The sequence below is a fragment of the Macaca thibetana genome, chromosome 1 (genome assembly GCF_024542745.1).
Source record: "Macaca thibetana thibetana isolate TM-01 chromosome 1, ASM2454274v1, whole genome shotgun sequence".
Lineage (NCBI taxonomy): Eukaryota > Metazoa > Chordata > Mammalia > Primates > Cercopithecidae > Macaca > Macaca thibetana.
Genome location: NC_065578.1, coordinates 39,872,456 through 39,884,537, shown reverse-complemented (window position 1 = coordinate 39,884,537; position 12,082 = coordinate 39,872,456). Strand labels below are relative to the sequence as shown.

General features: G+C 56.4%; 1 protein-coding gene across 2 annotated transcripts in view; it reads right to left on the bottom strand.

Moving 5' to 3' along the window:
* The window catches only part of KCNQ4 (potassium voltage-gated channel subfamily Q member 4), a 56,751-nt gene that overhangs the window by 14,840 nt on the left and 29,829 nt on the right, over positions 1 to 12,082 (bottom strand). The window contains exons 2-9 of one of the 2 annotated variants that reach the window (XM_050798587.1): positions 8,441 to 8,531; positions 7,648 to 7,774; positions 7,259 to 7,434; positions 6,478 to 6,603; positions 5,971 to 6,081; positions 5,695 to 5,790; positions 3,564 to 3,652; positions 1,698 to 1,859 (exon numbers count right to left, since the gene is read on the bottom strand). In XM_050798587.1, the coding sequence (XP_050654544.1) occupies positions 1,698 to 1,859; positions 3,564 to 3,652; positions 5,695 to 5,790; positions 5,971 to 6,081; positions 6,478 to 6,603; positions 7,259 to 7,434; positions 7,648 to 7,774; positions 8,441 to 8,531 (978 nt within the window). The remainder of the gene's footprint in view (positions 1 to 1,697; positions 1,860 to 3,563; positions 3,653 to 5,694; positions 5,791 to 5,970; positions 6,082 to 6,477; positions 6,604 to 7,258; positions 7,435 to 7,647; positions 7,775 to 8,440; positions 8,532 to 12,082) is intronic. The other variant, XM_050798577.1, reaches the window with a different exon arrangement.

Sequence of the window (12,082 nt, the reverse complement as noted above, 5' to 3'; positions counted from 1 at the left end):
GATGGATACGAGGCTGGGAGTTAGTGATAGCCAAGCCCTTAGCAGTAATCTGTTCCTGGGCCCCGGAGCTGGGGAGGTGTCAGGGACCAGAGGAGCCGTGAGGAGTGTACAGGTGCTAGGCCCCAGGCTAATGTCCATTCCTCTTGCCTTCCTATTCAGTCAAGATGAGACCAGAGTGAACTGGAAGCACAGAGAGCCCCGGTTCAGGTCCTGGACAGGATTGCTGGGACACAAAAAGTCTTGAGTTTCTGCCTGGAAACTATGTTTGGTAGGGATGAAGGTAACAATGAGGGACCTATGGGCAGAGAATCTGAGAGGGGCCCTACTCTCCCAGGGAGCTCTCAGCCTGGCCTGGCGGTCATGCTTCCCCTCCCTCCAGCCCCAGACCTGGAGGGACTCTCCCTCTCCACCCACTTCCTGTTCAGCCCCTGGCCCAGAAGTGCCCTCACTGAGGAGGCTGCTCCCTGCATCCTCTGCACCAAAATTCCTCCTGAGGCCTTTTCAGCCCAGAAACTCAAGAGCTCCCAGAGCCCTGATCAGCCTAAACACTGCTGATTTTCCGCCAGGACACACAGGTTCAGAATGACCTGAAGAGTTCCTCCAGGACACACAGCATCGGGTGGCAGAGGCAAGCTTCTACCACGCCTCCCCTGCTGGTCACTGGGCGGCTCACCTCTTCTCCTATCCTTTGTTCTGGGCCTGGGGCTCAGAATGACACTGAAGCTCAAAGGCCAGATGTCCATTTGGCTGGTTCAGGGGTGATGTGTAAAGATGAGACAAAACAAAGAGATGGGTAAAGGCCGGGGGGAAAAAGAATGAGGGGGATTGAACCCCCGACCTCAAAGCTAAACCTCTACAAGAGCAGCCACTTTCCCATGCTGTGAGTCCACAGGCTTCCCTCATCCAAACATGCCTGAAATTCTTCTGTTAAGGAACGTTTATGTAGGGGTGAGCATTGTTTGTTCTTTGTTCTTCTTTCAAGATTTTGTAAAAAGCTCCAGGAGAGACAGTTCAAGGGGAAAGAGATGGCTGCGAGCGCCAAAGTGTACCTCACTAAGGAAGGGAAAAGAACCCCAAGAGGACCCTCTGGGATTAGCAAAGTTGCAGACACAGGCTGCAAAGTAAAGAACATCAGTCACTGGCTGAGTGTAGGCAGCTCCCACAGAGGTCTTAGTCACAGAGCTCTCTTTCCAGCTGGCATCTCGTTCCCGAGAGGCGAGGTCAGTACCAAGCCCCTCCTACAGCAACATGCCGGGGGAGGGGGTTCCCTGCCCTCACACCCCAGGAGGGTGCCCACGATTACCTGAGCCGTAAGCACCTGTGGCCAGTGGCCTCCTCCTCTGTCCAGCTTCCCGGGAGGGATGGGGGGTGCAGGGATGGAAGAGTGAGGGGGACGTAGGAACAGAGAAAGAAAGAGGACAATGCCATGAACGGAGGAGATGATGGGAAAGGATGGCATGGACACCTCTCCCACTCAGACCCTTAGAGCCCCACGGGACAAAAAGGTGAGTCCAGCCTGGCCCCTCCAGAGAGGCCCTCAGTTTGTACCTGTCTGGCCCTCTGACGGCCTCGGAGTCCCCCAAACAGGCCCAGACACCCACGAAGTGGCTGAAGGCAGGTCTGAGAGAGGATGAGGACAGAGAATGGAAGAAGAGGAGGAGAAGCAAGAGGAGGTGGCAGCCGCACGGGGCCCCTACCTTTCCCCAGGGCAGAAGGAGGTGCTGCCCGGCCGGTGGCAGGTGGCAACGGGCGGGTAACGGGAGGGTGCTCCGTCGGGTACCGGCGCCCGCCGCACCTCCAGGGGCCGTAGGCCCCCATTGCGGGCCCGTTGCACGTGCTCAAACAAGAGGGCCAGCTCTCTGTAGGAGAGGGCGCCATCAGCGGTAGACAGGGCCCTGGAACCGCCCCCCTCACCCAGTGGGCACAGAGCTCCTGAGCTCAGATATTGCCAGGTCCTGCCGCTCTAGAGGTGTTCACTGAGAGCCCAGCCAGAATAGGACAGGGTGGACCGTGGGAGACTGGCCTTCCCCACTCCCTTTCTACCCCCAGTTCCCGGGAAATCCCCAGGGATGCCAGGCCTGGATGTGAAGGCTGGCACAGCTCAAGGGCAGTCACGCAAGGAGCTTACTCTCAGTCCATCAAGCTGACTGCCTGAACGTGCCGTGCCTGCTCAGAGGCCAGCAGCGGCCCTGACATCCTTTCCCGCCAGATCTGACTCTGGATTTTAAGGGGAGACGGAGGCTGAGGAGGGCGGTGTGGCAGGGTGGCTAGCCCAGCTTCCTTCCCCTCCAGCACTCACTCCTGCCACTGGGGTTTTGGAGACTAGATTCGGGACTGTGGCTTCTTCCTAACTCTCCAGGCCATTTCCTGCTGCCATGAGCCAAGGAGGGTATCTTCCCTCTCTCCTGCCTGCCTTCCCATTGTACGGATGAGCAAACTGAGGTCCAGGGAGCAGATGCCCAGTGGATTCATAATCTCCAGACTAGGCTCTGTGCCTCTGAGCAGAGGTCCTAGACCATCCTACCACCCCCACCCCCAGATCTCCCCTCATATACATCGTATTTCTTACAAAGCAGCCCTGTCCCACTCTCGAATGCCTGACCTTGAAAAAAAGGCCTCTTCTAATTTAGTCACCTTCCCACTCTGAGGTAGGAGCTTGCCTCTGCTGGGTGGAGAGATGTGGGGGGCACCAGTGTGATGGTGGGAGCCCCTCTTCCCAGCCCCTCCTCTCCTGCGTCTCCCCTGGGAAGCCCCCAGGGCCGGGAGGGCATGGGGATGGGGAAGCCAGGTGCAGGGGCGAGTGGGATCGCGCAACAGCTGCTCCTGGAGAACTAATGAGGCAAAAAAGGCGCCCGCAGAAGCGCTGAGCACAGCATCCTGGCCCAGCCACATGCTTGATGCCCGCCTGCCCGTGGGACTGAACTGGGCTCCATGGTTTTCATTCCTGCCTGAGGGCCTAGCTAGGCACCTGGCCACATGCACCTTCGTGATGCTATTAATAATCCCTCGCGTGGTGCCACCCCCATGCAATCTTAGCGTGGCCCTGGCCAGTGGGGCAGACCCACTTCTGGGCCCTGAGGCTGCTGACTGGCACAGTAAAAGTGGGCACATATTCCCACATGGGAGTCCGGGGTGGGAACATGTACCTAAGTCTGGAACACATGTTTCTGCCCACCCCACACTTTCTCCAACCAGCTGCAATATCCACTAACTCTGTCCCCGACTCAGGACGGAGGGGAGACGAGCTGGCTGTATCACTGCCCTAGGTGGCATCACCTATGGGTGAGCATGCACACTGCCAGCACTCCAGGGGCCGGGGCTCAGCCATGGGCCGGGGCTTCACCAATGCCCTATGTCCAGTGTCCACCCCTTCCCTGGGCATAGCAGAGTAGAATAAAGGACACTCCAGGCTCTCAATTACATAAGATCTGCAGAGCCAGCCCAAAGTGCTTCCCTGGGAGCCATCACCCCCTTTCCACCCTCCAGGGCTGCATCTCAGCCACTTGTCCTCAAAGGGCATTGCTGCCAGCCCCCCACCCACCCCCACCCCTAGCAGGACCTACCTGAAGGATGGGAGGATACTGTCATAGTAGTACCAGGTGGCTGTCAGGTAGGCCCGGCTCATATCAGTGGAGTACAGGCGCCATGCAGCCTGGTGGTATGGGGGACGTGGGGGATGGGGCATCAGTGAGGCCTCTCCGTCCCCACCAGCCCTCTCCCCTGAAAGAACCCAGTCTTTGGTCCAGTTGTGGGTTACCCAGAGCCAGAGGCCAGTTCCAATTCCACAGCCACCGACAGCGGCAGCCAAGAAAGTAAGGCCTAGGGAGAAACGACTTCCCCGAGGGGACAAAGCAGATCAACGTCAGAGCCAGGGACCATAGAGCAGAGAGGTTAAGAGCTGGAGCTTTGTTGTCAGGCAGACATGGGTTTCCAATCCCAGCGCTGCCCCTTATGAGTGAGGACAAATTAAGTAAAGCTTCAGAACCTCAGTTTCTTCACCTGTAAAACGCATGTAATACTACAGGGTATGGTGAGTTGTATATTAAATGCCAAGCTCAGTGCCTGGCATATAGTAGGCACTTCATGCCAGTTTCCTCTGCTAAACACTCCTCTTATTCTCTTTATCACTTTTGATAAATACCTATTCATTGTGTATTTGATTGATAACTTTCTCTCCCCCTAGACCGTAAGCTGTGTCTTGGTTACTGCTGCATCCTCAGTGCAAATATAGTGTCTGGCACATGTGGGTGCTTTGCGAATGTTTGCAGAATGCCATTATTATTACTAGCAATGCCACTCCATCTTTCCCAGCTGCCTGTCACTGCCCGCAGGAATACTAAGGACTGAGAGGGGAGGAAAAGCATTACCTACCAACCCCTCAGCGTCCATGGACTTGCCGAGCTTCCCCTGCAGCAGGAGGGATGAAAGTCAGACAGGAGGAAAGACTCCCGCTCCCTCCACGTAGGAAGAGCCAGGGAGGGACTGTGAGTGTGGCCATCAGTGAGAGCAGGGAGGCATGGAGGCTGCTAGGTGGGACAAGGCAGAGCTGGGCCCTGTATGCCTCCCTTCTTTGGATGCCTCTTGTCCTTAAGGGGCTGCCACCGCTGACCTCACCAGCCAGGCACCCTCCTAAGACAGGAATATTTTTACTTCCTGCTTGCCTAGGCCCCTGGCATGGGCTGGGGAGCAGCTGCCAGAGCTGTCTCATTAATTATGGGCACCACAATACCAGCTGTCTCTTGGCATGGACAGTGCCAGCCACCTGCCCCTACAATGCCCCTCAGAAGGCCAGCTCCCAGGGGACAGTAGCCATTGTGCTCCAAGGGACGCTAAGAAGAAAAGGCTGAGCTGGTGGCTGGAGATAACAGGGACAGGGAGGAGGGTTCTACCCTGGGGAGGACAGATAAGGAGGGGCTGAGTGAAGCCTGGGTTTGGGGCTCAGAGGGTGACACACTGGCAAGCAGGCAGAGTTGGGCTGGGCCAGTATTCCCTGAAGCATTTCCTGCAAGGAGTTCTCTTACACACACTTCTGACTAGCAAAAAGCCAAGGCTAGTCCTGGGTTCACAGAAAATCAGAGCCCTGGCCTCAGCCCACACACAGTCACAACACACCATGGCGCAGAGGGAAACTGAGACCACACACTCCTGACTTCCTACCCACCCCTCTGGCTGTTCCTTCTCTGTCTCCTTGCCCAGCTCAACTTTGCCAGCCCACCCACCTGCTAAATGTTGAGGTTCCTAAAAGCCCTGTCTGCACTATCTTCTCTTCATTTGTGTGAGTGCTTGTGGAATGAATGAATGAATGAATGAATGAATGAATGTGCTGGGAGTGGGGCGGGCTTACTGCTGCACAGCTGATGGGGCAAACAGTGGATCTCTACCAGAGGCCTCAGGGCTCCTGTCTGGGCTCCGCCCCTTCCCAGACCCTGTGAAGTTGGGCTGGAGTTGGGCAATAGGGCAGCTCTGGCTAGCCCTAAACCAGGCATTTGGTGCAGGGGGAAGTTTCTGGCACTGTCAGTGAGCATCCTGGCTCTGTGTGTGACTTGGCATGTGGCCCCAGGAAAGTCACATAGCCCCTTTGAGCTTCAAAGTGGTGTCACAGTTGGGTTGGGGACATGGGTCAGCACACAGGGTTGACACACCAGTGCAGTCATACAGCCCTGCTCCTGGGGCTTCTTCCTGGGCATCTTGTACCTGGATGAGGTTGGCTGCCGGCATCCTCCGTTTCTCGAAGTGTTTCTGCCGGTGCTGCTCCTGGACCTTCAGGGCGAAGCCGGACCCTAGGATGCCCTAGAGGGATAGGGCATGGTTGGGGGAATGTGATGGCAGTGGTGGGGCAGTAAGAGGCTGCAAGGCTGTCCCCATCCCTGCCCCTCTGAGGTGCTCCAGGGTCCCCAGGCAGATTTGTGACAGGGGCTGTGCAGGTCCCACCCTCAGCCTCCCCGACCAACTGAGCAGGAGGCAACTCACGGCAGGCAGGGCAAAGAAAGAGATGCCCAGTAAGGCGAAGCCAGCAGCCAGGACCCTGCCCAGCCATGTGTGCGGTGTCTTGTCACCATAGCCGATGGTTGTCAATGTAATCTGGAGACACAGGTTACCAGCAGGACTGGTCACGGGGGCCACCTATGGCTTGTTGGGGGTACAGGCAGGTAGGAGCCTGATCATGAGGGAAGGGGCCCGCGGTCACTCATGGGGGCTGGTTAGGGTCATAGATGGATTCTCCCTCTCCTGGGCTGGTCAGGGGAAAGGGGTACAGTCACAGGGGCTTGATGTTGGGGGCTAGCTGGGGACAGAGGCAGGTCCACCAGAGCAGGTTGGGGGGTTAGCATTGGGGCTGGTCTCAGGGAGGTTCCAGCTCTAGTGAGAGGGCAGGGACAGGCCCGCTCAACCCTGAGTCAGGAGTCACAATGGGCATACCTCGGGAAGTTCCCAGGGAGGGTCCCAGGGAGAAGGGCAGCCCTGCAAAGACTCACGCACCGTCCCCCACCAGAGCGAGTCGGCGTAGGAGGAGAAGTCGGAGTTGGCGTCCTTCTCGGCCAGGTAGACCAGGAAGGAGGCGAAGATGAGCACCAGGAACCCGATGTACCAGGCGGTGATCAGCTCCTGCGAGGCAGGCGGAGGGGCGCGGTAAGGAGGGCTGTGCCTGCCTGGGAGATGTGGGGGGCTTCCACACGGGAAGGGGATAAAGGTCCCCCATCTCCCGGAGTCCCTGGCTCACTTTTCTTTCTCAGCTCCTCCCATCAGGGCGACCCTGCCCTGGCCTTCGCGAAACCGCCAGCACTCTCCCTACCCCGACTCCTATTCCCACCTTCACCCCCACCCCGCCTGCCTTGAGTCTCCAGGTTCCAGGCTCAGGACTCCAGCACCCTGCCCACCTTGCCCTGCCCCGCAAGTCCCACTTTCAGGCTTCCACGTGGGGCCCACCCTAGCCCCGCTCCAGCCCCACCCTCAGGTCCCACCTCAGCTGTCCACTTTGTGGGAAGAGTGGTTCCTTCAAACCCAAAAGCATCTGGGGGAAACCCTCAAGCCCCGCCTCTCCGGCCCCGCCCCCTGATCTGGTCCGGACTCCTAGGCCCGCCCCTACCTAACTCGGACTCTACTTCGCCCCACCCACTTAGACCTCGGGCTCCAATCCCCGCAGGCGCCACGCCTTCCCAGCACCGAGACAGCCCCTCTGGCCTCGCCCTCTCCGCCCTGCCTGCTCTGCTCTTGCCCCAGACACGCCCTCGAGCCTCCGCGCGCGGTCCGCAGGCCTCACCTTGCTGTGAGCGTAGACCACTGAGCCCAGCAGCTTCCAGGTGCCGCCGCGGCGGTCCATGCGCACCATGCGCAGGATCTGCAGGAAGCGCATGCTGCGCAGCGCAGACGTGGCGAAGATGTTGCCCTGGGTGCCCGCGGCGATGACGGCCACCGAGGCCACGAACACGATGAAGTCTGCAGGGGCGGGAGCGGCGAGGTCGCAGCCAGCCCACCCCGCGCACGGACCCGGAGGCGGGGACTTCTGGGGCTGTGGCAGGGGACTGGGGAGCGAGGGGGAGGGTCCGTTGAATCTGTGCCGGTCTCCAGGGTCAGAGTCAGGATTGGGGTCAAGGCGTCACCCTGGCTCCTGGGGTCAGGGGTCAGGTCGGGCGGGGCGCGCCTCATTACCTATGACACAGAAGGGCTTTCTGGCAAAGCGGAAGCGACCCTGCCATCCTCGGTAGCGGCAGCAGCATCCGGCAGACCAGACCCGGACGATGTACTCCAGGCCAAACACCACGATCATCACGAATTCCTGTGGGACCAGGAGCCTGAGTTCTGGTCCTCACTCTCCAGAACTGAGGCCCAGGTCACAGCGCGGACCCAGCCAGGAGTCCCTGGGTTAGGGGGACCAGGGCTTCCTCAGACCCCTCTCCTGGAGTTTCCTGGACTTGAGGATTCCGGAGGGCAGGAGACCCCCTCCGCCTCCTGCAAGAAGACTAAAAGCCCGAGCGTGTCCTCCCCTTCCAGCCCCCATGAGCTGATCGGATTTTTCTGCTCCTCAACATGCCCTCCCCGTCCCAGCTGTCTCAGACTCCCTAACTCTGACCGGGTGACAAAAGGGTGGCTGGCTGTCAGCTGTCTCCCTCTGTGGGGCTTCCGTTTGGTGTTCTGTGTTTAGGCAAAAACTGAACTAAAATCCACCACATGTGGAGTTTGCAGATTTTGTCCTGAGAAGGGGTGGAGCCTACTCACTTCTATTCTGGACCCATCATAAGCCCTTGCATAGAGGCAGGAGGTCCCCCAACACTTGCTATAAAGTGGGGATGATGCCCACAGAGGGGCAGCCACAGCTGAGGGAACACAGCACAGCAAGCTGCTCTCTGAGCCATGGTATGAGAAGCCTCTTTCCACCTTCAGCCCTCAGCCCAGAGGTGCTACCTCACACAGCCCCCCTCAGTCCTGGACTCCCAGCACTTACCAAGATGAGGAGACACTCGTTGGCAAGTTCCTGGTGCTCCTGAATAGTGGACAGCACAGACAGCACCAGGCAACTGAAGACCAGCAAAAATCTACAATTGCAGCATGAAGGAGAGGGTTAGATTGTTGGAGGGACAGGGCGGCCAAGGGTGCCCCTGGCAGGGGGTTACAGAGCCAAGAGAGGAGAGCATTATTTTCAGAGAATTACGTGGCAATCAGAATCAGAATTCCCTGGAGTTACAGCTCTGTGCTGGGCACCAAAGGCAACAGCACCCAAGCCCCAAGCTACTGGACCTCACAACTGTCTCAATTGCCCCCTGCTGCAGGCTGCAGCTCAGAGAGGTAGTCACTCATCTGTGAGTAGCAGGTCTGTCTGGGCTGGCAGTGGAAACAGACTGACTCAAGGTTCCTCCAGGTCTAGGCACCCACAAGTGGTGGCCACAGCCCCAGCTTGGTTTTAAGATGTCTTGGGAGAAGTGCTCCAGAGGTCAGCCCAGGGCTCAGGGAAGGTCAGCAGATGAAGGAGGGGCCTTCTTTCTTAGGCACTCCAAAGTGGCAGGAGCCTGGCCCCATCTGCAGAATTGGGACAACTGCCCCTGCCTTCGTGGAATTAAGTAACGAGATAGCTAGAAAAGGAAAGAGGATCATGGAGGACAGGTAGAGAAGGAAGGATGCAGGGGGGAGAGGATGTAGAGAGGGGAATTGGGCAGTGTGGAGCTGGGCCATCGAGGCCAGAAACTCCCCTGCAGACAGTGTGAAACTACAGAGTGGCCCAGAACCAGATGCTTAGAAATGGAAGGAACTTTAGACTTTAGCACATCTAATACTTCCCTCCTCTCCCATTGCACCACGAGGAAACGGGCCCGAAGAGGAAGAAGGACTCACCCTTTGTCACCCAGTGTGCCCAGGACAGAGCCGAGATTAGAGCCAGGGTTCCCAACTTCCCCGTGGATGAAAGAGGACAAAGGGCATGAGGAGAGGAGCTGGTGGCCTTGGCAGTATGTGGATGGGTGAAGGAGAGCAGGGTGAGAGGTCACAGGCTGCAGACACAGCAAAGGCGAATGAGGTGGCCTCCAGGAGCACCCCTCTTTGGGATAGGGGTGTGCTGAACATGCACGCACCCCGGAGGAGACTCCAGAGGGAATGGGCTTCTCTGGAAATACATTTCTGTGTACTGACCTGCCAGCCTGCCCAGATGTCCCCAGTCTCCCAACCTCTGCACCGTTGCTGGCACGGTGCATGCTACACAGAACACCTCATGTCTGTGCCTGCGAGACTCTGCTCACCCTCCATGCCTACAGGAACACAAATGCTACATGCTCTGCAGAGCCTCTGATTCCTGCACCCCACTATCCCCACTTCAGAGCTGCCAACTCCCGATGCTTGCCTCCCTGTGTGTGGCCCAAGTCACTTTCTATGTGGCTTTATTTATATTCACGTTTCATGGTGACCTTAAGGGCAGCAGCTCAAGGTCAGAGAGATCTGAGTTTGGATTCCAGTCCTGCTTGTGTGTGTGGTTTTGGGAGCGTCACCTGCCTTCTCCGAGCCATCTCCTTATCTATGAAGTGGAGGCTATGGGAGGAAGACATGCAAAGGGCATGGCACTACCCTGGCTCACTTGCACCTCCTGGACAGGGGCTCCTGGCCATTTTGGGGGTCAAGTGTATCCCAGCAAATGCCCCTGGTTTGAGAAGGTAGGTGGCAGATGTCGGTAAATTGTTTTGAGTGAATGAGTTCGAGAAGAGCTTATTCCTTGGCCAGTTCCAGACCAGAGCTGAGTCAGCAAAAACATGGGGCACTGGAGAACAGAAGAGCAGAGCACCAGCTCCTCGTGTTCAATAATTAATCACAAAAAAAGGCAGCGGCCACATGCACCTGCATCGGGACTGCAGCTGAAGCAGGGTTTGGGACCAGAAGGGCTCTCCATGAGGTCATCTCATGCAGCCCCCTCCTCAGGGAATGGCCGCAGCCAGGACTTTATAAGCCTTTACCTTGGCCTTGATAGACACCCTCCCGTCCGTTTCTCAGCTGACCTCAGAAGCTCAGGCAGCAGTGGGCCACTCTGGGGCCTTCTTTCGCAGTGTTTCATTAACGCTTTTCTTTTCTTTTATTTTCTCCTTTTTTTTTTTTTTTTTTTTTTTTTTTTTTTGAGATGAGTCTCACTCTGTTGCCAGGTTGGAGTGCAGTGGCACGATCTCGGCTCACTGCAACCTCCACCTACCAGGTTCAAGCGAGTCTGCTGCCTCAGCCTCCTGAGTAGCTGGGGCTGCAGGCGCATGCCACCGTCCCCAGCTAATTTTTGTATTTTTAGTAGAGATAGGGTTTCACCATGTTGGCCAGGATGGTCTTGATCTCCTGACCTCATGATCTGCCTGCCTCAGCCTCCCAAAGTGCTGGGATTACAGGTGTGAGCCACCGCGCCCGGCCATCATTAACACTTTTCTTGCCATGTCAGTAGTTACACATCTATAAAATTTCCACTTCACAATTGTAAAAAAAAGCAGATTATAAAACCTTAATGGCAATGTGATCCCAATGTTTGAAATAGAGATGGTTTTTATACACATACCGAGAGTCAGCAAGGCTATCTATGGGTGGTAAAATTAAGTAATTTGGCTTTTGTTTTGCTTTCTGCTTATCTGTATTTTCTTTTTTTTTTTTTTTTTTTTTTGAGACAAGGTCTCACTCTGTCACCCAAGCTGGAGTGCAGTAGCATGATCATGACTCACTGCAGCCTTGACCTCCTGAGCACAAGCCATCCTCCTACCTCAGCCTCCTGAGTAGCTGAGACCACAAGCACATGACACCACACCCCGCTAATTTTTTAATTTTTTGTAGAGATGGGATTGAACTATGTTGCCCAGGCTGGTCTCAAACTCCTGGGCTCAAGTGATCCTCCTGCCTCTGCCTCCCAGAGCTGGCAGTGTGAGCCACTCACCCAGCCTGTATTTCCTAACTTTTTTTTAGAACAGACATGGGTTGTTTGGGTAATAACAAACTAATCTAAAATTTAAAATGCAGGCCAGGCATGGTGGTTCATGCCTGTAATCCCAGCACTTTCGGAGGCCGAGGTGGGCGGATAGCTTGAGGTCAAGAGTTACAGACCAGCCTGGCCAACATCGTGAAACCCCGTCTCTACTAAAACTACAAAAATTAGCCAAACGTGATGGCAGGTGCCTATAATCCCAGCTACTCCGGAGGCTGAGGGAGGAGAATCGCTTGAACCTGGGAGGCGGAGGTTGCAGTGAGCCGAGATGGCGCCATTGCACTCCAGTCTGGGTGACAAGAGCAAGACTTCGTCTCCAAAAAAAATAATAATAATAATAAAATAAAATAAAATGCATTTTCTTAACAAGACAAACAGGAAAAGCCCACTTTGGATCCTGCCCCACCCCTTGACCACAGTCGCCTCTGCCATTCAGCAGGTGTGAGGATGCGGCCGCCTCTCCCAGGTGTCCAGCTCGTGTGTCCAAATGCCTGCTCAGTGACTCTTCTTGGATGTGTGGTGGCCTCTCAAACCCAACACTTCCAAACACCAGTTCTCAATTTGTCCTCAAGTCCTCCTCACCTCCTGCTCCCCATCTCAGTAACGGCACCAGGGCTCCTCCAGGGCTCAGGCTCCTTGATTCTTCCTTTCCCTCCC